Here is a 27,881-nt window from a genome sequence, read left to right on the forward strand (position 1 = left end):
ACATTACTAAAAAGATTTTAATAATATTTTTGTTGGAGTTTCCAACATATAAAATGATAATGTCTGGTACAATTCTGCTCTCGCTTTTGTTTGTATTGGTATTTCGGTTCTAAGTGATGATATAGCAGTAGTGAGGCACGCAAACACCTCAGCAATGAATAATATCCGTGGTGCCTTTAAATCTATGGGGAATTATTAATACTTTCTATCAGGAACATCGTCTCTTTGTCTTTCCAATTACATAAAAATATAAATACAATATAATTAATTAATACAATAGTAATTAAACAGATAATAACAGTACTTACAATGCTGCGTCGTAGGTGCCTTCCCCGCGAGATAGTCCTCTTTGCATATAAATTTGTTGTCATCCAATACATATAATTCTTCTCCAGTCGAGAGCTGTTTCCTGCACACCAGGCAGGTGAAGCAGTTGAGGTGAAACACCTTCTCCCGAGCTTTCCGCACGAGGTCAGAGGGCGAAATCCCGTGGCCGCAGCCGCTGCATTTCGTTCCATATCGCCTGCAAGACAGTTGAAGGGTTGAATTTCAAATAGCGTAGAAATGTAAATCTAATTTGAAATTTATTTTAATGTGAATTTTTAATTAAAAAAGCTGCTATGTTTATGTTTGGTGATATCTTCTATAAAACTCTAAATCGTTTGTAATGACTTATTGTAGTCATTTTTAACCATAACTCTAAATGTAGTAGTTAGTCTAATAGGTATCTAAGAATCATTTAGAATGAAAGAATATTTATAATAATATAATTTATTTAATTTATCGCTACATGGTACAATTTTGGATCTTACTAAATAATAGAAGTTCATGACATGCAGCACCCAGTAGGGTTATGCAAATATTGAAAATGAAATCATAATTAATTCTATCTGAAATTATGACCTTATATACGAAGCAAAGCGTTAAGAGAAAAAAATATGCACTCTTATACACTTAACTCCTCATTGAGGCTTTAACATTTGATGCTAACTTACTATTTCCTATGAGTATAATGGGTACAATAAATAATTTTTCCTTGCCCACACTCGATTTTGCTATCAAATGCAATAAATTCCGTAGTTCATGGTTCTATATTAATATCCAATAGTCATTTACTTAACCTATCACTTTCGACATATCACAATTTATGGTTAATATCTAAGTGTGAAACTTCATTACAGAGCAAAGGGTTCAGCATATATATTTTCATATATATTCAAATTTAGAGAGATACATAAAAATACATTTATTTATTAAAATTATATCAAATTACATATCTTAAATAGTGATATCTAACGACATAGGCTAAATTACTACAAGCTTTAGTAACCCTTGCATATGCAGAGCTTAATTAATGTTTTATTATCGTCAATACATGGAGTTCGATTCCATGTATTGACGATCTAAAAAATATAATTCAGATCCCTAAAATCGAGTTGTAAGTTTCGAAAGCTCATAATATCGACCATACAGGTTCAATATTGGCCACACATTGGGCCCAACGAATCGATATGGGAATGTTATGCAAATTACACATATAAATACCACGAAAGGTCGATTGTACGCATGTTGAAGAAACGATTGACTAGTAGTTAATGATCTTAATCATTCGATATTGCTCTGAGATTGCTATGATCTTTGCGATATTTTAGATGTTTTTTTTAATTATCGCCTGTTTAGTGGGTCAGATAGTAAAGCAATTAGGCGGCAGCGCTAGCGGCTACTAGAAAGCCACATTGACTAGTTACCAGTTTATCTATAATTAATAATAGAAAATCTATCATCGAGTGATGTATAAGAAATGTTGACAGTTATTTCGGTGGTCTCTATTGATGATAAGATCGTTACGTTTTATTATATTGATTAGAATATTTTCTCACACATATAATATATACAGATTTATATAGGTATATAGAATACAATTTGTGCACAAAACAATACTAATAACTAAATGAGAATTAGATGTTTTTGCACAAACAAAATAACGAGAAACAACTAGTGCATATGTGCACATTTAGAACTTTAGCGTTCCTTTTTTTTAACTGACATAAATAAATAATAAGGCATATTTATGCTATTTTTTTTTCAAATGACAATAAAATGAGAAGGTACATATTTTTTTTTGTAAACGTAAGAACGCTAATTCTAAATCCATTTTAAAATTATAATGTTTTAAACATGAGATACATTTCCGTCTGTTCCGTATTAAGTTTATCACTTAACGGAAAGAAGGTTTTAGTGATCATCGGCTTTCATTAAAATGTACCTATATCCTTTTTGCAGATATTTTATATATATTATATATATATATCCGTCAAAACATAAAATCTATAATAAGTAGCATATTTACGGTTCATATGAAAATTATACATACGTGTTACCATAAATTACACAAATCTATATGCATTAACCCAATTTTTCATATCTTAATTTATACATATCATGAGGTTTGTTGATGATAAGTTCGCTACTGTTTGCTACATTGCTGTTTTCATATGACACATTATAATAATAATATTAGTGCACTAATCAATGCAAATGGTACTATATCAGGATTAACATTAAGAAATGTAGGTGATACTAATATATGATTATAGACTGTCAATATCGTTAATTAGTCTGTATAGTGTTTTGCATTTCATTAAAGGATTTAATACGGCGACATTTCTTGTTTTTATATACGATAGGAATGGGAGAAAAGTTGACCATGTGGCCAATGACCAAGTGGGCCACCTGATAAAAATGTTATTTGTTACCTGCCCATAATAATGGATAGTAATACAGACATCGCAAACATAAACAAACAATACGCATGTATTGCTAAAGCGTTATGATTCTGTACTGTATATTTTCACTACCATGTTTCAATCTTTATACCGGAATACAGTTAGCAAAAATGGTGTATGGCGACAGATATTGATAGCGCAGAGGAATCTATGCAGACGACATTGCACAAATGTAACTAACATACACTGGAATGAATTTAAAATGATTAGCTTACTGTTAATTACAATAATACAGGCAAAAGTTTAAAGTTAAAAAGGTAGACAGATTTCATGTACGTAATAATGGTTTACATTCGCCGACTATTGCCAGTCAACTCGTGACTAGGATATTTAAAGCAATAAAATAGGGGAATTCGAAAATCTAAGTAAATATTTTGTTATATGTAGGTACATTGTGTAGAATTCCATTATTCTCATAAATTAACTCATAATATTATTATTATATTACATCTAATTGTATCTACATGTTAAAGGAACATTTGATCCTGAGCTAATTGCGTCAACCACTGTTCATATTAACTATAAAAGTTAAACTTTTCCTGTTATTTTCACCTTCATTCTGTAAAAAATACTATGTTTTTGTGAACTTATTCGCCGTGTTTTTATTATTTTATCATCACATTGAATTATTACCAGACCCATTTGCATAAACGATGGAGGTCGTATGAATAAAACATAAACGTGGTTAGGCTGTATGAAGTTGGCACAGTGCTATGTCGATTTGAATATTGTCACCAATAGAAAAAAATGTACATAATGGCTCGAAAATATCAACGACAACAATTTTACATCAAATCCGGAGTGTTATACCTATGTTTGAAACAAAACATATATAATTTTCTATAATATTTCCAAATAAATGTTACAGAATAGAATTTGTTAAATTAAATAGATTTCTTAAATGCATATTCCATGACAATTAGGTAATTAGCCTTATAGCGTCTATGTTTACATAATAATTGACTCCATAGATATTGATTTTTAATTATTTTATGCATCATATGCAGAAAAAAGCTAGAATTCTATTCTATTAAATTTCTAGTATTAAAGTAAAAGATTTAGTACATACACGTTTCATTTAAGGTGCAGATGCTCCCTTCGTCTGACCCAATTAATTTACCTATAATTAATGTCCTATAAAAATGTAAAATGACAGTTGATCTAATGGTCTTTCCTTGCAAATATGAATTTTATAAATGTAATAATAAATTTATATAAATTATTTAAAATATTACTTTGAATTCGTACAAGAATTTGCCTATATTTTAATACACAATCTGCACAGTCTAACACTATTGCAGTACAAACATCTCCTTTCAATATGGCACTTCAAATAAATCTAAAAAATTTTTCATTTATAAATGACTTGGTGAATGTTTTATGTCTCGAACGAAGTAGAGTTTGCAACCCCGAGGGCAGACATTTCACGCCTCAGAAATTAAATATTTTAAGACAATGCAAAAGATGAATTATTACGAAGATTGTTCTCTCTGTAGTATCACTATTGTTGAATACTAATTTAAAATAACAGATATTACTAGATCTACTAACTATTAATTCTACTGAAATAAATGCTTGTTAATCAATAATGCAATAACAACTGATAGATCATCACATCGAATATATACGTGAGTACCGAAGCGTATCTAGAGGTAGATACTAAAGATGATATCTAACATAATTGTTTGTACAAACAATTTTAGATACGTAGTATATTAATAATAGTACCTATGCGACAAAAGCTACACCGACAACGTGCGGCTCTTACATTATAAATACATGAACTTTTATAAAACAAATGGGTCTATGAAAGTTCTTTACAATGCATTTCGAAAATCAGTAAAAAATATATTTTAATATCTATTTATTAATCCCGGCTATACATAGATCATATGGACGAAATCATGACCAGAAGTTAATTCTATGAAAACAAGTTAATAATGTATCTATTCTATCATTCAAGACTTAAAGATACCCCTTCATTAGCAGGAAATTTTAAGGAAATTGGAGTTGTAGCTAACAACAACAACGAGGGGCATCGTCAGTCGGAAATAGCGTCACTCACGAAATGTCACCGAATGAGTTCATCGAATTATCGAATTGACAAATAAAAGCAGGCAGAATTATAACTACCTTGTTATCTACACAATCATTAGTTGATAATGGATTTCGTACGTCAATTATACCTAAGTATTAAACATTCACTAAAATGTAAGGCAGGGCTGACTGAAGAGTAAACAATCTCACTCTCAATCTTAGCAATAAGACTTTTGTAATGCAACATGTAATAACTTTTTTTCTATTTAATCTTAATCTCAATCTAATTTAATCTCGCGTGGAATTTGACTTTATTTTACTAAAATAAGACAAATTTTCTAAAATAAAAGTAGCCTAAGTTACTCCTTATTACATCAGCTACCTGCCAAAAATAGTTCCGTCAAAATCGGTCCAGCCATTTTAGAGATTAGCCGAAATAAACAGACACAGACAAAAATTATTTTGGTGTATGTACCGTATTTATATTCATATGCATGTAGTAAATAGACGGACTATTTCTTACTTCGATATTACAAACAGACACTCCAATTTTATTTATATGTATAGATAACTTCTATACATAAATACACAATTGAGGCAGATGGCAGACTTAACCCCTTGAGGCATTTTCTCCCAGTCAACCATAAGGCATAAAGAGCTTCATGTTACGTTGGTTACTATGAATCTGACAAAATATACATAGATACTCGTATGTGGCCATACTTACATATATACATATATTATACCTACTTAATATTTAATAAACATCTAATTAAATCTCAGGACAATTCACACAGCATCCCCTAGCTAAAGCTTGTGTTATGAGTAAGTACTAGACAACTGATACAAATACATAGACTTTTTATCGTAAATACATACATATTATACATAGAATCCAAAATCCAGGTAAATCTCATAAACTATACTACTCGATAAACTATAAGATACAATAAAATCAGCAGAAATCTGAAAATAAATTTTGAACTGTTCGTACTAAATTGTTCACGTGACCAGTGTGTATTATGTAAAATATAATTAAAATAATTTTATAAAGCGTACTATTCTTGTATCATACGTAATAATAATAATCAAACAATAATAGCAACAGATGATTTAGATTGAATTACTAACAAATATATTTTAATAACTAGATACTGTAATAAAAGTAAAATAAAAGTTATAAAAATAAATAAACTTAAAAAGATATCGTATTAATTCTATTTTCACGGATTCCTAAACCGTACTAAATTAAACCATCAAGCCGACGGAAGTCGTAAGTGAACCGTTTTCCGCCGATACCTGACCTACGACAAAATGACTTTTTTTCATTTTAGTATTTTTTCAAATTTGCCACCAAGTGATTTAACAATCCACCATTAAGATGTGTGTTTATATGGCAGATCTATGAAAAATTATACTTAATTACTGTTATTATCTGCTACGGGAATTGTATTATGTGTGAGGTCTACTGCTCTATAGTATAATTTTTTAAGGCATCCGTATACTGTAACAGGCCCATCTGTCTGTGTCATCTACTGTTATCACCATAATTTCTTCCAAAAAGATATATTTTTTTATAAATATTATTAGTAAATTACAACTATCTCGGGTACCTTAAATATTTATTCATTGCTGTACAAGTACTAGTATTATACACAAATAGAACTTAGACATGTACAATTTCATTTTTCAACTAGAGAGGTAAACGTATACACTAGAGTATTGTATCTTTCATATAATGAATAAATTTCAGATAATTTAATGCTGTAACATACTTTTCTATAAAGTAGTAATTTCAACAATTTAATGAAATATGTAATTTTATTTTCTTCTCTTATATTTTTGCTACTTATATAATAGGTATTCCAAAATTGTGGGAGTTTTATCATCATAAGAGTATAAAATGAACCAAGCAAAAAATGTCTCATTCAATACATTTAGAATACCTAAATCTCTATCAATATGCACTTAGTGCCAATGGAGACCTACCAGGCCCTATATAGCTACAAATATATACCATACACACCATATGTACCACACCCTAAAAATATTACTTAGAAGCCAAACATAACTAAGCGTTATTTCTAAAGTTAACTGAATTTAAAATCAAATCTAAATATCTTTATTCATGTAAGTCTATTATAGTTTCTTATGATACGTCATGTCTACCATCAGTTATGAGTTTTCGAGCTAAGAACTGATAAGAAACACAGCTCTTAAAAAATCTTTTATTCATTCTTCCTGTGATGTATTTAGATCAATATTAGATGTCTACAATATATATTAGACAATGCAGTAAACTACATTATATTTCAGTTACGATGACAGCTCTTTTAATTTCCTTCACAAAAATTACAAACGCATTTCCGACAAAGAAACCACGCCCTCGTCACACGCCTCATACGTCAACTTGTCTAAACACATTGACACACAAATCTACCGTCATCGTATGCTTTGTATTACAATACTACATCAAAGTAGCTAGATTATACAAAGCCGTAAAGCTACTTAAAAAAAGCAGTTATATTTCAAATATATAACTGAGGGTAGAGATTATTAGTAATGGTTACTAATAGTTCTAATGCGATCTATTATCATATCAGGTAAATCTCGTGGTTACTGGAAACCACCATCAATTCCTGATGATTTAGCCACGAAGTGAATTGACGGGATTGACCTGACTTGATGTGTATACTATCTTCCTAATACCCGGCCACTGTATACAATTAGCGCAAACTTGTGTACCATATCATTATCATACTTTAAAAAAATATTGCGACTTCTACGTTCTGGCTACCTTATGCTATAAAGCTGTACTATATAAGATCCTTAAAATATCATTAGGATACCATAAACATCTCATTTATTAATAGTCGACTGTTGAGTTTAGGCATCTTCATAGATCATTGTTTTGTTTAATTTCGCTACCATTATGCTAATGGTACAAATATTCAGCGCGGAAACCACCGCTACTGGAAGCGTTACGACCTTCTCCATTAGTAATCAAATTTCTACCTTTATTGAATCTATGTATACCCATATCGCGACACACGTTTCGTTTCTGAACGAAATATCATTAGGCAATAAATAAAGTTCAGATTTAGCTTAGATACTTAATATCGACTACTAATTAAATAGCATAATTAAACAAATGTAGGTAATGACATGGACTTCCACTAAACAACTAATTCGATAAAATATAAAAAATACACTCACCTAAAGAAATCGTTCCTACAGAAGAGTTTGTTGTCCCTAGAATAGCACTTGTCGGCAAGAGGCGCGCGACAGTCCGCGCAACGCACGCATGCTGCGTGCCACGCGCGTTCCAGCACGTGCAGAAGGAATTTGTCCAGGATAGGCTTCTCGCAGCCGGCGCAAGCCATAGCGCCGCCTGCCTCGCCCCGTCCTGCAAACACATCGAGTATACAACACTGTTTTTGTTTCTTCATGGCCCTGATGGTAAGTGGCAAACAGTAATACCATATCACGGTGTTCCACCCGTGGTACCCCTTGTGCATTGTCCTTCCGATTGACTAAGCTGCTTCTATACACTACTATGTTTCACTATTGGAAATGCAATACAGCTTAAAAAACAAGCCGCTTGGCAGCTGAATACCACAATAGTACCTACTTGTACTTACTATGTAGATGACTTTTTAGTCTTAGCAGTACAGTTAGTGTTTTAATATTTATATAGTTCATCTTTTAGTATATGCAAATAGTATATTATTATACTTGTACATGTTGTGTGTTTTTTATAATTGGTAAAATTGTTCATTAATTAGTCTCTATCCCAAAAATAGACTACTAGAGAATCCTTTTATCATTACTGCAGCTACCATGTTCGTATTTATCAATAACGTTAAATAAATAAATAAATATTATCGTTTATTCAACGGTATAAGCTGATGTTATGGGTTGCCATATTATCACAATTTCTTGTATTATACGAAGGAAAACAATGATCAACCAGTAACAACATACAATCGTTTATCCTAACTGATTCATCAACGCACACAATTTTCTAGTTATGTATAAATAGCCACCCCAATAGGGCTGAAATAAGGGATTCACAGTTGTATGGAAACCGTCAATTTCAGAACGGCGAAATTTGGTAGTAAATTTCTTCTAATTGGGCATAAATAGAGTAGGTACCTACTCTCAATTGTATTTACCTATTGGTTTTGTAACTACAATACCAATGGATACAATGTACTTAGTATATAAACGCATTTCAAAAGGTGTTAATACATTTTGCTTCAAATGGAATCAATTAAACATGTCCAAATATATATTTATAACCACCAAGTAGGTATGCCTGGACCTAGGCAGACAAGAAACAGCGTGAACGTAGGCGTAAAGAGACGCTTACAAATCATAAAATCTGTAGCTTGTGCCTGGTTTAGGCATACTTGTACCATTACTTATACATGTAAATTCGCATTATATTACAAGTTTTGTAGGCGATGGATAATATCAATATGTGAATATAAAATCCAGATTTAGTCTACTCTAATATTATTAAAAAATCTATTTCTGTATGTTTGTAACGAATTAACTTAAAAACTATTAAACCTATGTAAAAATAAATTCATAATGTGTACCTATATTTTTGTATAACTTTTAAGCGGTATATAAAATTCTAATTAAGTACCTCCGGAGACTATCATCAATATATACCAGTACAAAAGACAAATACAAAATCATGTCGGTTGTAAAACAGATGAAATATTGTTGTGCCTAGCCTATGGGTTTTCTCACTCTATGTTATTTAACTTTGATATATACTATTTGATTTTGATCAAACCTATTATAAGGTAAGGTTTTTGCACTATTTGTTCAGTTTATGTAATAACATCAAAATCCAGAACGTAGGTATCTTTTAAAAATCACCGATATTGACAAATATTAACAGATTGACGTTCAGGTCAGTTAGTTTTTTACATTACATGATAAGACTGTAAAGGAGAAATTAAGATCTCGTTGTTTTACTACTTAGAGAAACCGGGTCGAAAATCTAGTTTTATATGAATAAGGTACAGCCTACTTTACCTTATCCTAAACTCGGTAGCAATATACAAATAGAAGATAATAGAACAGGCTTTACGATCGATAAACCTAAGCTTGAATAAAGTTTTATTAGCGTATGTTACATTACTAGGCTCTGTATAGGTGACCGTAATATAAAGATGATGTATACGCGTTTAGTAAACGTGTTATAAGGATGTTGTCTGAAGGCGCATAAAACTAGTATAATCTATAGATACTTAAACAGCCATTTTGTTGGTAGGTACTGGTATCAACGCCTGATCGAAAATATATGAATATAAAAAAGTTGTTGTATAGATAATAACATCGACATGATTACAAATAGAAAAAAATCTAAAGTAATACCTAAATTAAAGACAAAATATATAATTTTCTTTATAACAATACAATAATGGATGCATACAAAACATACTGTACCAATATTTAAAAACTTTTCACATTTCAAAGAAATCAGTTTTCTTTTTAAATAAATAGCATTATCCTACAATAAAAGCACACGCGGATATTCGAAAAAAGATTATTTTCGATTTGTTCAGTTTTCATTAAAATATACCGTATACAATTTGGCACAATTTCGCAATCTATTCAAAATAATAATTAAAACAGATAACTCCCATCTGCTATAAATTAAAAAATATTCAATCGAGCATACCGATAGTATTTAAAATAAAGTGAAGTTTAATTGAAAGCCACAACATAAGTAATGCGAATTATGTTTACCTTTCGTATTTTATAGAAACTACTAATAGTCACAACCCTATTGTGCTTCTCTTCTTCCAAATATTACTCATTTTTGGAATTTAACTGTAGACCTAAAATAAAACAAAATTTGGAGTAAACCTGAATTGGTAAACAAGATAAGAGAGGAATTTCCAAAATGTTTATTTTTATATTTAATGCAGTATTTTAATCTCTGTGCGGTAGGCAGACCATCATGACATGAATCTCTTTGATAATAAATTATTTTCCATCGCAACTATTTTTGCTCTCCTTCTATTACTGCCTAACATCGTACAATTTTGTTTACATGACACTATCATGCAGACATGGAATTAAATATACAAGTTTTAAAAAGTATTGTCAACTGAAACCCTATAAAAATCCAGCTACTTTTGGTCAACACGCCCGTTTGAGGCTTTGACATTTATTACCTTAATTTATGAAGGTCGTCATGGCGGTTTAAATTTAATATTCCATATTGAAATCGAGTCCAATTGATCGCCATTCTGCTCTGCGTTTGGATTTCGCGTCTGCTAGCAATTCACCACGGTTATGGAAGTGCATTGATGCGTGTGATTTTTTTCTAAAGTTTACCACTTATAAAATTTGATTGTTTATAAGTATTAAAATTTAATATAAACATCCATCAGAAATAAATATTGATGGATTTGAAGTTATCGTTACAAAACATCAATGGACGATTTGTTCTTGAAAAGACGTATTTGTATGTGAATAATTAATATACCTACCTACATATAAATAAATATGCTAAATTCTATAAATGTGTATGTATAGAAAAATAAGTGGTAGTAATAAGGGGAAAGTCCGGCATAAAGCAAAACTTCCGGAATAGGTAGGTACATAAGTTTTAAAAACTACTTAAGACAATAAAATTAAAATAATGTACGAAAAAGCATATTACCAATTTTTCATGACCTTTCCGCTAAAACAATATCAACACTGAATTAATAGGTATATTTTGGTAGGAAATAGTCTTGTCAAGGTACTATTCAGACCTTGGTATAATTATTTGGTGTTTCATGTTTTCACAAGTACTTTCCAGTTTTTATGTTTTCTTTTTCGGAAATGGTCTAGACATTCAATTTAATTGTAAATTAAGGTATTGTATGTAAACGACTGCGCTTTTCAGTCAAGTTCAGTGCAACTCTTTATTCATCCTTATAGGTTTGTATTGTTATCGAAATGCACAATTATAAACAAATAATCTGAAGATTAAATCCTAATGTCTATGGGAATAAAAAAACTACTCGATGGACGGAAAAAAATTAAATGGCTGCGTATGAGACTAAAAGCGTCACAGTTTAAAATTTCTACAACATTGTTCTATAATTTAAGCGACCGTTACCTACCATTTGTCTACCGTTACCATTTCCCATCAGATGATTCGTTTAATAATACTTGATTACCATTATAAATATACAAAAAAGATTCTATAAGTAATGTACCTATTATTCCTTATTGCTGAACTTGTGGTTTCCAAATCTGAACTGCTACTTTATAATGATCACTACACAGTATTATTATTACTGTTTATTATATTATACATTGTTTTTTATTTGTCTGCAGTGAGGGATAACTACAACCCCGACAATGTTTTTGATTTATTACCATAATATTAACATGTTTGGTAAGCGGTTTAATTTTAATGCACTAGTAGGTGGGTTATTTGTATCTATGTAGAATAGATAAATTCTTACTATATTCTGAACATAAAAAGCAGTGATATCATATATAAATAGCTACTAGGTTAATTTATAAAGTTGGTTTGTGACTGGACTACTGCTTAACTGGTTAAAAGCTGTTGTCTTTATTTTTTATCTTAAGCGGTAACCGTCGCCTATTATCGTATGATACACACGATACTAAACGTTGCTATTCCAGAGGAGTACTTATATGGATCTTATTCTAAAATTTTACTGTTTATCTACGCCCAACAACCGAAACACATCTTACAACACAACTGAAATAGGTAGGTATAGACTGAGATACCCATGCAGACTTTTTACAGTCTACTTCAAGTCAGTTTACTTTGTAACAGTTCATATTTTTTATACGCACTTGTATTACTACAAGAGATTACGTCACTTGTCGTTTAATTATGCTCAACCCGCTAAACCAATTTGCACACAGTCTCTAGAATAGGGGCATAGATAGCTTACAATTATTAACTCGCCGCAAGCACTCAGCCTTGTTGGTTTTTTACATTGTTGATGAATAAGTAAGCACAGTAGATACATGGGTAGGTATACCTTTGTATATTTTATTTACTTCTTCTTTCAATGACAACAAAATGTAATTTCTCCAGAATGTTGCGACGAATTTTGTGCATTCTGTCGCATTTTTTAGATCTTCCGTTGTGCATGTTGTTGGGCACAAGGACAGGATAATAGATAGGCCATAGTCTGGGACAGCGCTCCACAGTTGCAAGCCTCCCTTGAAGCGACACCTCTGTACAGTTTAGTTACTCTCACATCTTACGTATATATACGTCTTAACAATATAAGAAGTAACTGAAAAAGTTGTTATCATCACAAATGGGGGAATCGGACTATTAGTAATAGAGACTGGAATGTCAATTTCTCAAGTACCTAAGTACCTAGGTAGGTACTTCAGAAATGGGGATACGATGCAATGCGACTCTATTCTATAGGTAGATATACAATAATAAAATTTTCGGATATATTCTAAATGCAAATACTTGTTATTTATATACATTTACATATTCCGATAATTTTATACGGTTTTATAAAACATTTATGTGAGCTTTTAAATAAGGTTTGAAAAAAAATTTGCCATTTTTTCTAAAAAGAAAAGAAAATCATTCTACCATAGCCAAGAAAATCTTGAGACATACCATTGTCTAAAAATAGAATTGTTTGCCATTCACCTAAGCTATCTTGTCTATCATCGGGTGTTTTTATTCAAATTAGAAATGATACATGGAAATTAGTACATCATTATAAGACTGCAGATTATATCTAAGCAAAGCGTTTAAAAAGGTGTGAATAATTACATTTCATCAAAATTAAAGTTGGTAAATACATATTTCCCCAGAAAAGGAGGACATTAGTCTATAAAGTGCTGGCCAAGCGGATTGGTATAGCATTTCAATTAAAGTTTTTATGAGTGTCGTAATTTAGGTACCTATACGTCATGTTACAAACCTATAGATAAACTTGAATGCAAAATACCGTCCAATTGAAAATTATCATCAGATTCTTTGCTCTTCCTGCGTAGAACCTTTTCATATTTTAGTAGGCTGTCCTACTCAGTATGAATAGAGACATGCCCATACTTATAGCATTTGGAGTACGTAGATACTACTAGATACCTACTTAGGTATTCTTGGGTAGGTAATAGAAAACTATCATAATTTTCTAAAAAGGGGATTGAAATGTGGTTAATCCAACGTAGTATCTAATATTAGCACACCCCTGTATTTCCAATGGTCGCAAGTTCGACTTTTCGCACGGTACAAACATTTGTATTCATGAATATGATTGTTTGTATCGGTATAAATATGATTCTAGGAAGTACGTACCTACTACATATATACCAAGTAGTAAACATAAAGAATATCTAACGATTTTATTTAAATACAAAACTTGTAGGTTGTTACTAGTAGGTATCTACCCATAATATTGTATTAATTCCGAAATTTTAACTTTAAGTGATGATATTAAAATGTTGACGTGGTAATGTATACAGATAGGTATATGGTTAAATGTATTCCCAGAGTTTGAAAAGGTCATAAGGATACAATACAAATAAATAAATATCAAAAATTGACAAATCGTTGTCAAAAGGAGCATGGTTCGGTTCATTTTGACCTATTACTAGTAGTTATGTTTCTTAGTGCAAATTAGTTATCCGAAAAATGATTAAATAGGTATGCTAATTATTTATTAATATCTGTAACATACAATTAAAAAATTCGGAGCTTATTCCATTTTTTTGTCTTATGAAGGATTAGGTATGCCTATATTGGATATGATGTTGATTAATATCTTGTCATATTAGGAGTCTCAATGGATGTTTCTATAACCAACTTAACAGAATATAATGGGAAACAGTATTGAGAGGAAGTGACTCAAGCTCCAGGATTAGTCAGTAGGTACAATAGGTATTTCATTGAAGTTTAAACACTCACTACTTCCAGGTACTGGAAACTAAGAACTGGTGTTAATATTTATAAATACATAGTAATAATATATACATCTATGTATAATAACAAACAAAACAATAAAATAACCTCCATAGGTCGGCATCGTCAAGCACATTCACAGTTCAATCCAACCATAGACAAACTAAAAGTTTTAGGTTATGATCACAGGACACTAACTTTTACCAATGTGGTGTTGGTGGAAGGGGGCATGGGCCCCCCGTCCTGAGGCAAGGAAACCCGCCACTTCGGCACCTCTACACGGCACTGCACTTGACACACCGCGACGATTTCGCGCGCCGTCACCAACAACGATACAACACACGCGACTACTGACCGCGTACTGACGAAAAAGCTGTAGTTTTGAGATGAAGGCCCGTGATAAAACGAGACGACAATACAAAACAAGAGCAAGTTGAGGCGAGACAGAAAGGGTAGCGTTGGAAACGGGCGTGGTCCAAGTGTGTAGCCACTAGCGTTAAGGGGGTGGCGCCTGCGATGTAATTTTTTCCATAGGTTTTTTTTCGTGCGTGTTTCTGTGCGGTAGTGGGATTTCATTTTGTGGGACACGTGCGGCGTTCGCAGTAAATTTAAATTGGCTTGCCGGTAGATCGGGTGGTAGCCGAGCATAATTATAGAGCCTGGATTTTTCGGTTGCGTCTCTAGGCAAGCTGGCTGTCTTATTTTATGATTTTGGTTTGGTGCTGTGCTCCACGATGTTTTGACTGTGGGCGTGAGCGAGTTATGTTTATGTAGACAGTTGCCCGCCTTCAAAACATAACGTTCTCTTGCCTCTGTATCATTTCTTTATTTTGATTTAGCTCTGTATTTCTAAACAGCTAGGTGAAAATGTTGAGTGAGTAAAAAATATCTGTTTAGCTAGATCATTACATATGTTTTGAATAACATACGTTATATCTTAGGTACCTAATGCATAATTAAATCTTAATATAAAATATTATAAGTAACATTCAGGTAGATAGAGACATGTTTATCAACTCATATTAAAATTATGTTAGATATGTCTAATTCTCTTAATACAATGCCAAAAGTCAAAACTGAGCACGACACACGTAGATATCTAAGTGAAATCAAAATAAAGAAATACCTACCTTAGGTAGGTTACCTACATGCAAGGTATAAAGTGTGTTTGTGCATGGTCACCGTATGTCATAATAAAAACAAAATCAATTATGTTGCCAGAATAATATTTTAAAACTAAGTACCTACTTTGTGATACCTAACTACTTAGATAAACAGTTTATAAAGTAAATAGTTTCATTTGAAAATATTATTATGTTTTCAAACTAACACATTTAGAAAATTTGTCTAATGTTAAATCGATTCATATCTGATTGAAAGGGCGTCCATAACGTAAATGTAAAGCTTAACTTAATATCTTAAGTCTACCACGTGTACCATAGCAGGTACCTATAGGTACATAGGTACTTAAAAACGAATTAAATATATGAAAATATAAGTAGCTCATACCCGAGCTAAAGGCAAATCTAACTTACCTCTCCTACCGTGCTAAAGGATACGTACCTACTCCCACGCATATACGACAGGAATAAGTACGATAATTGAATTGGAACATTAAGTAAAGTAGAGTCAGATCTAAACTATAAAATCATAGAGTCGACTGCAGCAAATGGTGTTTGGGTAAGTAAGGAGGTACTAGGTACGTCAAAATCATGATAATAATTATTTCAATTAAGAACAATGTTTGACACTTACGCAAGTATTTTTTTTTTATCATTATCACAGATGGTAGGGCCATCTGTGATAGCTACTTCAGTTGAGAAGGAACTTGATTGGATTATGTTTTTTCTATAATCGTGTGGTGTTAATGCTTAAAAAGCTCAGTAGATATAGATATATCTAAAAAGCTCAGTAGATATAGATATATCTACTGAGCTTTTTAATTAAAATAGGTAAGGTAGGTAGGTAATTAATTAATAGGTAGATACCTAGTAGAAATTAATAGAATCTTGGGGTAAATCTAGATATGTTACAACCCACGTTAGAAATAGAAGAAGAAAAAAATATAATGGAGACTGAAATAGAAGATGAGGTAGAAGATTGTACTTATATCTACATTACAATTGTGGCATTAATAATAAAAAGCCTGGACAATTCACACCGTGATCTAGTTCTGAACTAAGCAGAGCTTGTATTATGGGTACTAGACAACTGATATGCATATTTAAATACATTTTTTATATATTCTACGTATATTAAACACAAATACGAACAATCAAACTTATAAATACAAATGTATTCAATGCGTGCGTGGAATTAAACTTGCAAACATTTTCAGACGATGAGCTAAACAGCTAATCCATTGATTGTGAGATAAAGTAAATGTATTGTTATTGTAATAATATTAGTGCGTTCGCTGATCTATATTTTATTTACATAAATGTATATAATATTATATTTCCACTCATGCGCCACCTACTCTATTTTTTGTAAACACTCTCTTTCCAAAGGTTGTCTGTAAGAGATTGCATTAGCGATAAGACCGCTTGTTTACTGCGTTTTACTTTTTATGTTTTTAATTTTGTTCATGTCCTTATATGTTGATGAAATAAAGTGTTATAAATAAGAAAAAATATTATCAAAATATTTTTAAAACTAAGTTATAGTGACAACGTTCTAAAAGTATTTAACAAGCTGCTAACACGTTATTGCAGGCGACTTTACTCTTCAAATGGAGTAAATATTCTAATAAATTATTTAGTCTTCTACTCTAATAGATTTAATTAAATATAAAAACTATTAAAGTAATAGACTCTGTAAACTTGTCACTCACTAAACCTAACTTCTAAATATAATTTTCCACTTCTGCCCTCTATCGGGTTTCAAGTTAATATAAACAGCGCCATCTAGGAGCAACTATATTAAGTTATAAGTGCATTATTCCCTACATTTAGTTCTTAAACTTAATAATAGATGGCGACCCCGAAAGCAGACAATTTTCTTTCAATAATTTATATTTGTTGCATATATGGGATTTTCTAATGTAGGTATTAATACTTATCTATCAATGTATAATTCTTCAACGAATGAAGTTATTTTTGTAACCTGATTTAAAATTCTATGAGGTAAGGCGCCACAGATAGTATCGGGTACCTATATAATGTTTATATACAGACAGCTGTATATAATATAGTCTATAGTCTAGACTATCCATTAAACTGTTGTTCAGGGCCTAATTAAGAAGGTGCAAAGCCCGTAGCAAGAGGACTTAATTTATTATTACTTCTTAAATACTGTTTCACGTAAAAACTACGGAACAGATTTTGATGAATCTTTACACTGAAATAGTATATAGTCCAGAATAACACATACGCTATAACTTAAAAAGATGTTATGTGAATTGTTACTTGACATTTATCTAATGATAAATGTCAAGTAAGTGTGATGCAGACAAAATTGCGAGGGTCAGATAACGATAAATGAAAAAAGTTATGATTTCAATATTTTTACTTCATACTTCCTTACTTATTTGTATAATATGTTATAGCACTTCCATAATAAATATCAGGATTAGTACATTTGATCTTAAATTAATTTCGATTGTTGGACTTAAACTATCTCACCACTGGTCAGTCTTTCTCGTTTCTTTTATAATATCTTTCATTAAGAATAAAACTATATTATTTTATTTATTTCATTACATTATTAATATTTTACGGTCTCTTGAGTCTCCCTTCCATTTTATAAGTGCATATAAAAAAAACCTATGATGATAGACACCGCATAACCGGTAAAGACATAGTGACTGACGTCATGCTCAATCTAGCATAGCATCAGTGGGGGATGCTCCACTGGTGCTCCGCGTATAGCGTTATATCACTCTCTACTGAGTCTCCAGAGAGGTCTACTGAGTCTCTCTTGATGTCTCATATAGTATGAATATCTTCATGTTATAAGTGAATATAAACAATCTGAAGATAGACACCATGTAACCATTAGAGACGTAATGAATGACGTCATGCTCTTCCTATCATCTTCCACCGGCACTCCGCATATACATACATCTTATATATAAAATTCTCGTGTCACAGTTTTCGTTCCCATACTCCTCCGAAACGGCTTGACAGATTCTCATGAAATTTTGTGAGCGTATTGAGTAGGTCTGAGAATCGGACAACATCTATTTTTCATCCCCCTAAATGTTAGGGATAGTTCACCCCTAAATTTTTATTTTTTATTTTAAGGCAAAACAACGTTTGCCGGGACCGCTAGTTAAATATAAAAAGGTACACATAAAGCTTAAAATATACCCTGAGTATATTTATTTATAAATATAGATTCATATACGAATTATTGGACACAGAGAAATCTGGTATTGACCTAGTGTAAAATGCACATTAATATCTTTAAAACACTATTATCTGTTTACACATATAACTATTATATTTCAAAATAGAGTATTTTTTATCTCTTTACAAATACAATTTTAATTTTTTATTCGTTTAGTTACAGGACACTATCTTCATCATACCATTTTAAAATTCCAATAGCCAATAAATATAAAATTCCAATAGATTCCGCCTATACTTATATATGACATCCAAAATATTAATTATAACATTCTACAAATAGTATGAATGTGGAATGATTGGATGATTAGAAATTTGTATGTTTGTTCCTCAATTAAACTTAAATGGCTGTACAGACTTGTAGACATATATAATTTCCTACATTAACATTAGAATACTTTTATTTGAATCCACACTAACAATATCGCATTGCACGACTAGTTTGAGATAAAAAAAACTTATTTGATGGTCATTTATACTCAATTTCAACACCCGAATTTATAGTGGTATAAGTTTGATGTGTCCGTGGGTACTGTGTGTCTGTCTGTAACATAGCAGCATTTCCACGAATGGACCGATTATGACGCAGGTTTTTTTTAAAGCAGAAGTGATCGAGATGGTTCTTAACTACAATTAATTAGACTTTTTAATTCGGGGGATACTCAATTATTACAATGAAGTTGATATTATGCTTAACATGTAGGTAAATGGTATATGTGAGTATTAACATTATGTCCAAGCCTGCTTATGCCCGCGGCGTTGCATGCGCGCGATCTCTGCGCAGACGTCACGCTCGCGGGCGCATGCTTCTCGTAATTCTTGTTCGCGCGCCTGCTTCTCCTGCAACTGTTGCTGTTGTAAGCGAAGACCACTCAGCTGAGATTGTAGCGCTGTTACGCTTGAATACGCGCTGTTTTTAAGCTGTAAAAAAATTATGTTTGTAATTTTTTCTTACTAAATATTTTACAGAGCCCGTCATTATTGTTATTCCAGATAAAGTAGTTAGTCCCATTGTCAATTATGGTCATGTGCCTGAGTTCTGCCCTGAGTCTCATGGATTTAAAAGAAATCCTTATATAAAAATATGTACACATATTTTTTATTAAGGGTAAATGTATAATAAAAACATTAAAAAATCGTTCAGTAATCAGGAAAATTGAAATTAAAATAGAGTAATGTTTCAAATGCTTTGTATTATTATTTCTGCATTATTCTACTACAATTAATATATTGGCACAAACAACGCAAATATAACAAAATCAATTGATAAAAAATCATGTTATATTTGCTTGTTTGCAATTAACTAACCTGCGCTTCTCTCTCTTTACTTCTGACTTCCTGGTGAAAACTGTCCATTTGCTCCAATATTTTCTCTCGCTCTAACACATTGGCTTTTTGCCGTAGCCTATTTGCTTCAATTTTCTCTTCAACCTGTTTTTGTAGAGTAGCTAACACATCCTCCATGAGTATTGCACGGGCTTCGCGTTCTTTTGTCCAGAGCTGAAAATAGTCTTATTTGTATGAATAGGGCTATAATGATAAACTTGTATTGACATAACAGCACATCCATACTTTTGTTAAATTAACAATTTGTTGCCTGGAAATTTTACACAAAAACTATATAATGTTACAGCCTATTATTTTGTAGTTAAATATGGAACTAAAACATTCTAAACAAAGTTTTAACTCGTCACTGGTCCGCAAAGTGTTAATCCATCCACTTATTACACTTTATAACGTCTAAGTGTCTGTATAATGTCAAAAACAATTAATAATTTTTCAAATAAATAGTTTTATTTTTATCAATTGTCTTAATTTGTTACAAAATTTGTAGTTGTATATCATAACTTGCATAGCTTGAATAGCAAATTAATAATTACGTACTGCTTGGTAGTTTGTATTCATACTCATAGCACGGAGAGGTTTCACGTCTCTAAGTGTGTAAAGCCATTTATTTATAAAAAAAAAACTGTTTTCTTGGCATATGGAGAAAATACTTAAACTAACTTTAAAAAAATCATATAGCATATAAAATGTATACAGAAATACATATATAAAATGTATAACTTGTTTAAAAAAAACACCAGTCAAACATCTTTCCCACTCCTCTTTGCTAAATTCCAGTACCAAGTGCGGTAGAATAAAAAAAATATCTTAAGTACTAAAATTTATATGTATAGAGATTACTTCCAATTTATTTTTTAAAAATGTAATGCAACAACTTACTTTATCTTGTTTCTCGTTAATCTGCCTAGCTTCACCGTCGTACATAACATCAATGTTCTTCTGTCTCTGTCTCTCCCTCTCTCTGTACTCCTGTAACTGGGACAGCGCAGCGTCGAGCACCCTTTTGTGATTAGCACACTTGTCTTGTTCAGTTTCGTAATCCTAAATGCATAAGATATAAATAATATTATAATTATTAATTAGAGAACTCGAATTTTTTCATTGTAGAGACATAATTGTCTATTTGATTATCATGCAGTAAATAAATTATATATATGTAAATAGTATTAACATAAATAACTATTTATGTAATAATAATTATTCATTGATATAGATTATCCAGTAAAACATATAAGCGATATCACACATATATTACAAATATGATTGCTTTACTAAATTGAGTTAATAGTGGGATCGACAATCAGAGATAAAGATTTTAATTTCGAATGAAAACTAATAAATAACTTGCTTTTAATTATTTTAGTTGAATTTTCCTATGCAGTCAGTTCAAATTATTATAAACTTTGATATTGAACCAAAGATGTATGTATGAATTTGAAGTGGTAAGAGAATAAATTTACATTTGTATCTACTTGATAATCATTTTTATCATATCATATCATCATACATCTGATTATTCATTTTACCTTTAAAACTGCCTTCTTTACTTTATCCAACATTTCTAAGTCAAACTCAATTTCCTTCAGAATAGAAAGTACTCTTCTTTTCAATTTATACTTATGCAGACCCATGTTAATGATAGTGGCATCTCTTTCAGCCCTCAGCCTCGCTAGTTCTTTCTTTCGCTCGCTGGTTAAGAATTTCAATTCGTCAAGTACAAGTTTCTCTTTTTCTTCTATTATTCGTAGTTTTTTGACAACTGACTCTTTTTCACTTAGTTCTGCAATCTGGCCTTCGAGACTTTCACGAAGCTCCTGAAAAAAAGGTTATAATAAAATTAGAATCGATATCGGTGAAGGCCTACTGATAGTAATTAATTATCTCATTTTTTTTAACTAGGATAGCAAACAGGCTGTCGACCCATTAACCGTGGAACCGAAACACAGCTCACAAAGCAAGTTGTTTGGCGGCTGCAATATGTGAGACAGAGATAGCCATACAGATTACTTTTAAGTTTGCCTTTGGTAGCTCATTACTATTCCATCATATCTAGAACAATATCTATCTAGTAAATAGATACAAATACACAATTACTTAACAATATAAAAACACCCAAAAATCCATGTTTCAAATTAAAAATCTTCTTTCTTTAAAGGCAGTTGAAAATTATTAAACTGACAGAAAGATTACTAAATATTTAATACAAAAATGTTGCTTACATTAAAATTACATCCTTCATTATTAAAAATTTAACTAATAACAACTATATTTACCTTGACTTTCAGCTCTTTCTCTTTCAGTCTCTCCTCCTCTATCTGTATCTGGCGCCGCAAAGCTTCATCACGTTCCAGAAGTATTTTTCGTGTTTCTTCCTCTTCTTTCTTTTTCTGCATTTCTTTTTCTACTATTTGCTCCATCCTTAAAAGTAAACAACAATAAACTTATTTATATATTGCACTTAAATTTCAGAAATATCCAGAACAATATCCTTAAGTAGGACAATACCAGCATATGGAAACCATTCCATCAAAAGACATAATTTGATTTATCATGACAAAAAGTAGAATAGTAAAGTTACATTGGTATCATAAATACCAAATGAATATAAATTTTCATGACAATTGGTTGAATTGCTAATTCATATTTATTATTGTTTTCAATTAATATAAAATATCTGCATACCAAGTGGATTTTAACTTTCCATTAGCAATATATGAGCTGGCCGCTCGTAACTCAGGCTGTCGCAGCCGCCATGCATGGTGAAGTTTAAGCTCAGCTTCCTGTCGCCTCAACTGTTCCTCCTTCTCTATAATACCCTGGTTAATTTCTTGGAGTGTAGACGTTGGTACCCTGTTTAAATATGACCTGGAAGATATTTTCACAAATACGTAAAATTTTTCAGTAAAAAAATTAGTATGAATATTAACTTTTTTTAATTTAAATATCTTAGAATTTCATCAGATCAACTCATCAGATGGTTATGACAGATAGCATTAACAATATTACAAAATAGCAAAGTAATCAATTAGGGAGAGTGTAATATTCTAGCATTTTAATAACCCTGAATTGCTAGTTCAGTTCTAGAGGACACAAAAAAGAACTTTGTGTATCAATTTATATCTTTAGATGAGTTCAGCTCTAGCCAACACAGAAAAAAAAGAACTTTGTGTGTCAATTTATATTTTTCACTAACTCTCAAGTAAAGAACACCAATGACAACAAAAAACTCCTAGGCCTGTGATTGGAAAATTGTTCAGCCAGTGTAACATAGGCATATCAAGTGTAGCATTGATAAGACAACATTGACAGATGACAGTGACTCTGACTACTCTATCTGGTAGAAGTTGTGACTGTATGTATGTAAAAAGTAATCAATTGTAGTTTTTTTATACATTGAGTTAAAGAAAAAACATTGCAATTCTCTAAAAACATATCAACATTTTCTTACAACTACATAATGTACATTTTGAGTATTTCTTCCTAATAATTTTGCATAAATATTAATATTTATAATATAATATTTACCCATTTTTGAAAAGTTTAGGTTGTGATGCTAACGTTTTAAGTTCCTGCTGGTACTGCATATTCTCTTGGAATAACATTAGTTCCAGTTTTTTTCGGCGTTCTTCTAAGTGTCTGTAACCATGTAAATATTGTCAGCGCTATGAATTTTACATTATTTATAGTTTATAAATCTATTTATAGTTACTCTACAAATAGATTTATAAAACTGTTTAATTATTTATTTATTTATATAACTTCAATGCACAAAATACCAAGGTAAAAGTACATATGGCGGACTTAACGCCTTACAGCATTTTCTACCAGTCAACCACAGGTTGTGCAGAGAAACTGTAGGCGGTGCAAATTTATAATAATTTTTTTAAATAAATTTATAATAATTTATAATAATTATATAATAAGTATGTTTAAAAAAAATGTTTTATAAGCAATTTAATATTTTTTCTAACAGATAGAGGACATAATCTGGCAGTTTGTTGTAAAATCTTATGCAATTTCTATAAAATGAAACTACTTTTATCAAACATATACTCTGCATTTATAATAATAGCTTGGACATGTACAGGTTTACCAAAAATGATTTGTTAACAATATTACAGTCTACTTCTACTTACGCTGCTCTAATTTTCCTCTGGCTAAGCATTTCAGCCTCTTTGTTGGCCTTTTCATAGTATCCCTCTGTGGTCCATTGCTCATGATGCCGGGTTTTATTTGTATTAGCTTCAAAATAGTTAGCCACCTAAAAAAACATTTGTTATTAAAATTTATAAGTAGAACACTCAGAAAACTCAACTATAATGTAGACTGCATATGACATAAGTAATGTAGACATAAAAGGTGGCAAATGTTTTTGGAACATTTGTAATACAAACAAAAAAACATCACATCATTACTATGAAAGTAATTTGTTTTTTTATAGAGAATTATGGGAATGAACAAAGGTATGCTGAAAAGATGTACTTGGCTTTTTATATCTATATACATATGTATTAATAAAAATACCTTTTTTAATTCCTCGGCACGGCGAAGTTCGTTGTCTCGGCGCTGAGCAGCCAATGCTTGTAGTTGCCATTGAGGACGAGAGCGCGACATTGTCTACAAACAAAAAACATCAAAAGAAATTAATGCGTAAGTAAATAGGTATGTAATTATGCCCAGATATAGTTTTGAACAAGGAATAATATAATTTTATTTATTAATTTTTTTTTATCTATATTTCAGGGGTTTATAGGCTATATGTAGTAGATATGCACTATATATACCTTGTTTTAAAATGTCCAACAAAGATTAATGTTTTGATATCCAAACCGACTCACTGAACAACAACACAGCACATTTCGGACCTTATATGACTCACTTTGTGAGATCAATAAATTTATGTTTTCTGATTCACTGTACAAAAGCTAGTAAGCAAAGACCGAGCCAATTGACTTGTATTGCACGTGTAGTAGGCGTATAATATTGTCCGTAATTGAAACATGTGAGGTCAAGCGTTAGATTCAGTCCATACTCGGTAACAATTTACTTCCTATTTAAAACATGCAGCACGCGATTTCAAAATAAAACGTTAGATCATGCAGGTAGGTAAGCGAAATGAAAACAAACAGAACAGACACAAACGTCTAATTTTTTTTTTTAATAATGCTTTATTCATGACCATGGATACAAGTCCTTCAGTCGAATACATTTTTATAATGAATTTAATACAAAACATAAGAAATAAACTATTATATAAGCTTAGACAGTACAATTTTAGTAATAATTCATTAATATTAAATTTTTTCCACAGTATGTACAATGTAGTTATATATTGGAATAAAATATGCAAAGTGCGATAGCAAATCTTGAACACGGCGGGGAATACTTTGTGAGTGTTCCTTTGCGATGTCACTAATGTCACTGACAAGAATCAACCGTTGTATGTTGAAAACTTGACATTCAAATATAATATGGTTTATGTCAGCATTTATCTTGAAACAGTGGTTGCATCTGTTGTCATTTGTGATTTTAATTCTGTTGAGATGGGATGGAACTAAACAATGGCCGAAACGTAGACGACTGATGATAGTGATAAATTTTCTATTGTAATATTTGAATTTGCTGTACCAAGGTGTCACTGGTAAGTCTGGCTGTAATTCTGCATACCATTTTCCTTTATTTTCTGTGCTTATGTTCCAGTACTCTTTCCACACTCTTCGTAAGTTACTTTTAAAATATTGGTAGTAGTCGGTAAATGGCACTTTCAAAATGTCTGTCTGATCTTCATCATATTGTTGACGAGTTGCCAAGTCTACGACCTCATTTCCAGGTATGCCACTGTGTGAGGGTACCCATACAAATTCTACATTCTTATTTTTAATTAAAGTTATTAACCTATTTTTTATTTCATATATAATATAATTTTGTTTATATGTACAATTGCCACTGGATAAAGTCTCCAATACACTCTTCGAATCAGTAACTATTAGTATATTTACATTATTTACAAGGTTATTAACATATAACAAAGCACTTAATATAGCATAACTTTCGGCTGTAAAGATGCTGCAATTACTTTTGAGTTTAATACATTTAGTATATTTCTTTTGTGGATCATAATAAGCTGCTTTAACATCATTTAAATTTTTAGAACCATCGGTATAAATAACATAAAATTCTGATTTCTTATTTAAAAATTCTGCAAAGTCATATTTGTTATATATTAAATCTAAATGAAATGTAGTGTCAAGGAAACAGATTAGTGAATCATATGGACATTTGTATACTGGCCATTTGTCATTTATATACATTCCACCTGTAGCATTTTTAACATGTGTCATTATTATTGAAATTTCAGGTAATGATCCTGAAATAATAACAGATGCTGATATGGGGGAACCTACAACTAACTGAGAAAGCTGTGCAGGATATAAAATATTTTTAAGCACAATACTATTACTGGAAGATAATTCCTTTATACAAAATCTTTCTGCCAGTTGCAAACGTCTTAGAGACAATGGAGGTATACAATTTTCAACTTCCATACTATTTATAGGCGTGGAACGCATAGCTCCACTAATGATTCTCAACCCTATATTTTGTATAACATCTAATTTCCTCAACAACGTGGTACTAGCAGTCATATAGGCTAAACTACTATAATCAAAATGACTTCTGACTATGCTTTTATACAGTATATTGAGTGTTTTGGGATCAGAGCCCCAGTAAGTCCCTGCTAAACATCTCAAAATATTTATGCTCCTCATTGCATTTTGACAAATGTAATCTATATGTTTATCAAATTTTAATTTATTGTCCAAAACTATACCTAAAAATTTGTGTTGATGGACAATGGGTATTATTTTGTTATTATACATAATTTTAAGATTAGATTGTGTGAATGTATCTCTACTAAATACTAACACAGAGCTTTTTTCTGAACTGATTTCTAGTTTTAGAATATTTGAATAATACTTTTGTAATTGATTTAGTGCAGTATTTATATTATTTATAGCCAAAGGCAAACTTTGACTCTCAGTGTATAAAAGCAAATCATCTGCAAACTGTAGTATGTTAACTTTTGTAGTATCCACATAATTGAGGATTTCAGATGTATACAAGCCATACAATAGAGGGGACAGGGTTGCTCCCTGCATTGTTCCCCTGTTAACATATTTAGGTCCATGTAGGATATTATTATACTTAACATAAACAGTTCTGTTTTTTAAAAAATTAAAAATCCAGTTTAATATTTTGCAGGGGAAATTTAAATTATGTAGCACATGAATTAAGGATTCTATATTTACATTATCGAAAGCACCTTTAACATCTAAAAATACACACACAACATTGGAATGACTTAATTTTGCTTTTTTTAATAGGGATATAAGAGTTACAAAGCTTTCAGAACAACTTTTGCCTTTTCTG

General features: G+C 31.2%; 2 protein-coding genes across 2 annotated transcripts in view; both read right to left on the minus strand.

Annotated features, from left to right (window-relative positions):
• Positions 1-15,102, minus strand: part of LOC131848443 (LIM/homeobox protein Lhx1) — a 73,261-nt gene extending 58,159 nt beyond the window's left edge. The window contains exons 1-3 of the mRNA XM_059198310.1: positions 14,956-15,102; positions 8,040-8,229; positions 309-523 (exon numbers count right to left, since the gene is read on the minus strand). Of these exons, the coding sequence (XP_059054293.1) occupies positions 309-523; positions 8,040-8,206 (382 nt within the window). The 5' untranslated portion in view covers positions 8,207-8,229; positions 14,956-15,102. The remainder of the gene's footprint in view (positions 1-308; positions 524-8,039; positions 8,230-14,955) is intronic.
• A 3,187-nt stretch (positions 15,103-18,289) lies between these two features.
• Positions 18,290-25,091, minus strand: LOC131845611 (trichoplein keratin filament-binding protein-like). Its single transcript, XM_059194691.1, has 9 exons — positions 24,978-25,091; positions 24,590-24,714; positions 23,979-24,089; positions 23,136-23,318; positions 22,727-22,871; positions 21,980-22,267; positions 21,333-21,494; positions 20,415-20,606; positions 18,290-20,027 (listed from the first exon to the last, which is right to left on the minus strand). Exons 1-9 carry the CDS (start codon positions 25,065-25,067, stop codon positions 19,836-19,838), a joined length of 1,488 nt encoding a protein of 495 aa, XP_059050674.1. The 5' UTR covers positions 25,068-25,091; the 3' UTR covers positions 18,290-19,835.
• Between the last annotated feature and the right edge of the window lie 2,790 nt (positions 25,092-27,881).

Source organism: Achroia grisella, unplaced genomic scaffold (genome assembly GCF_030625045.1).
Source record: "Achroia grisella isolate CSIRO2021 unplaced genomic scaffold, CSIRO_AGI_Agris_v1 utg109, whole genome shotgun sequence".
Taxonomy (NCBI): Eukaryota; Metazoa; Arthropoda; class Insecta; order Lepidoptera; family Pyralidae; genus Achroia; species Achroia grisella.

Coding starts and splice junctions, on each gene's coding strand:
- LOC131845611 (XM_059194691.1), bottom strand. CDS start 25,067: ATGTCGCGCTCTCGTCCTCAATGGCAACTACAAGCATTGGCTGCTCAG. Junction 21,495..21,979: donor TAAAGAAGGCAGTTTTAAAG/GTAAAATGAATA, acceptor TTATGCATTTAG/GATTACGAAACTGAACAAGA. Junction 20,607..21,332: donor TTAACGAGAAACAAGATAAA/GTAAGTTGTTGC, acceptor GACTATTTTCAG/CTCTGGACAAAAGAACGCGA.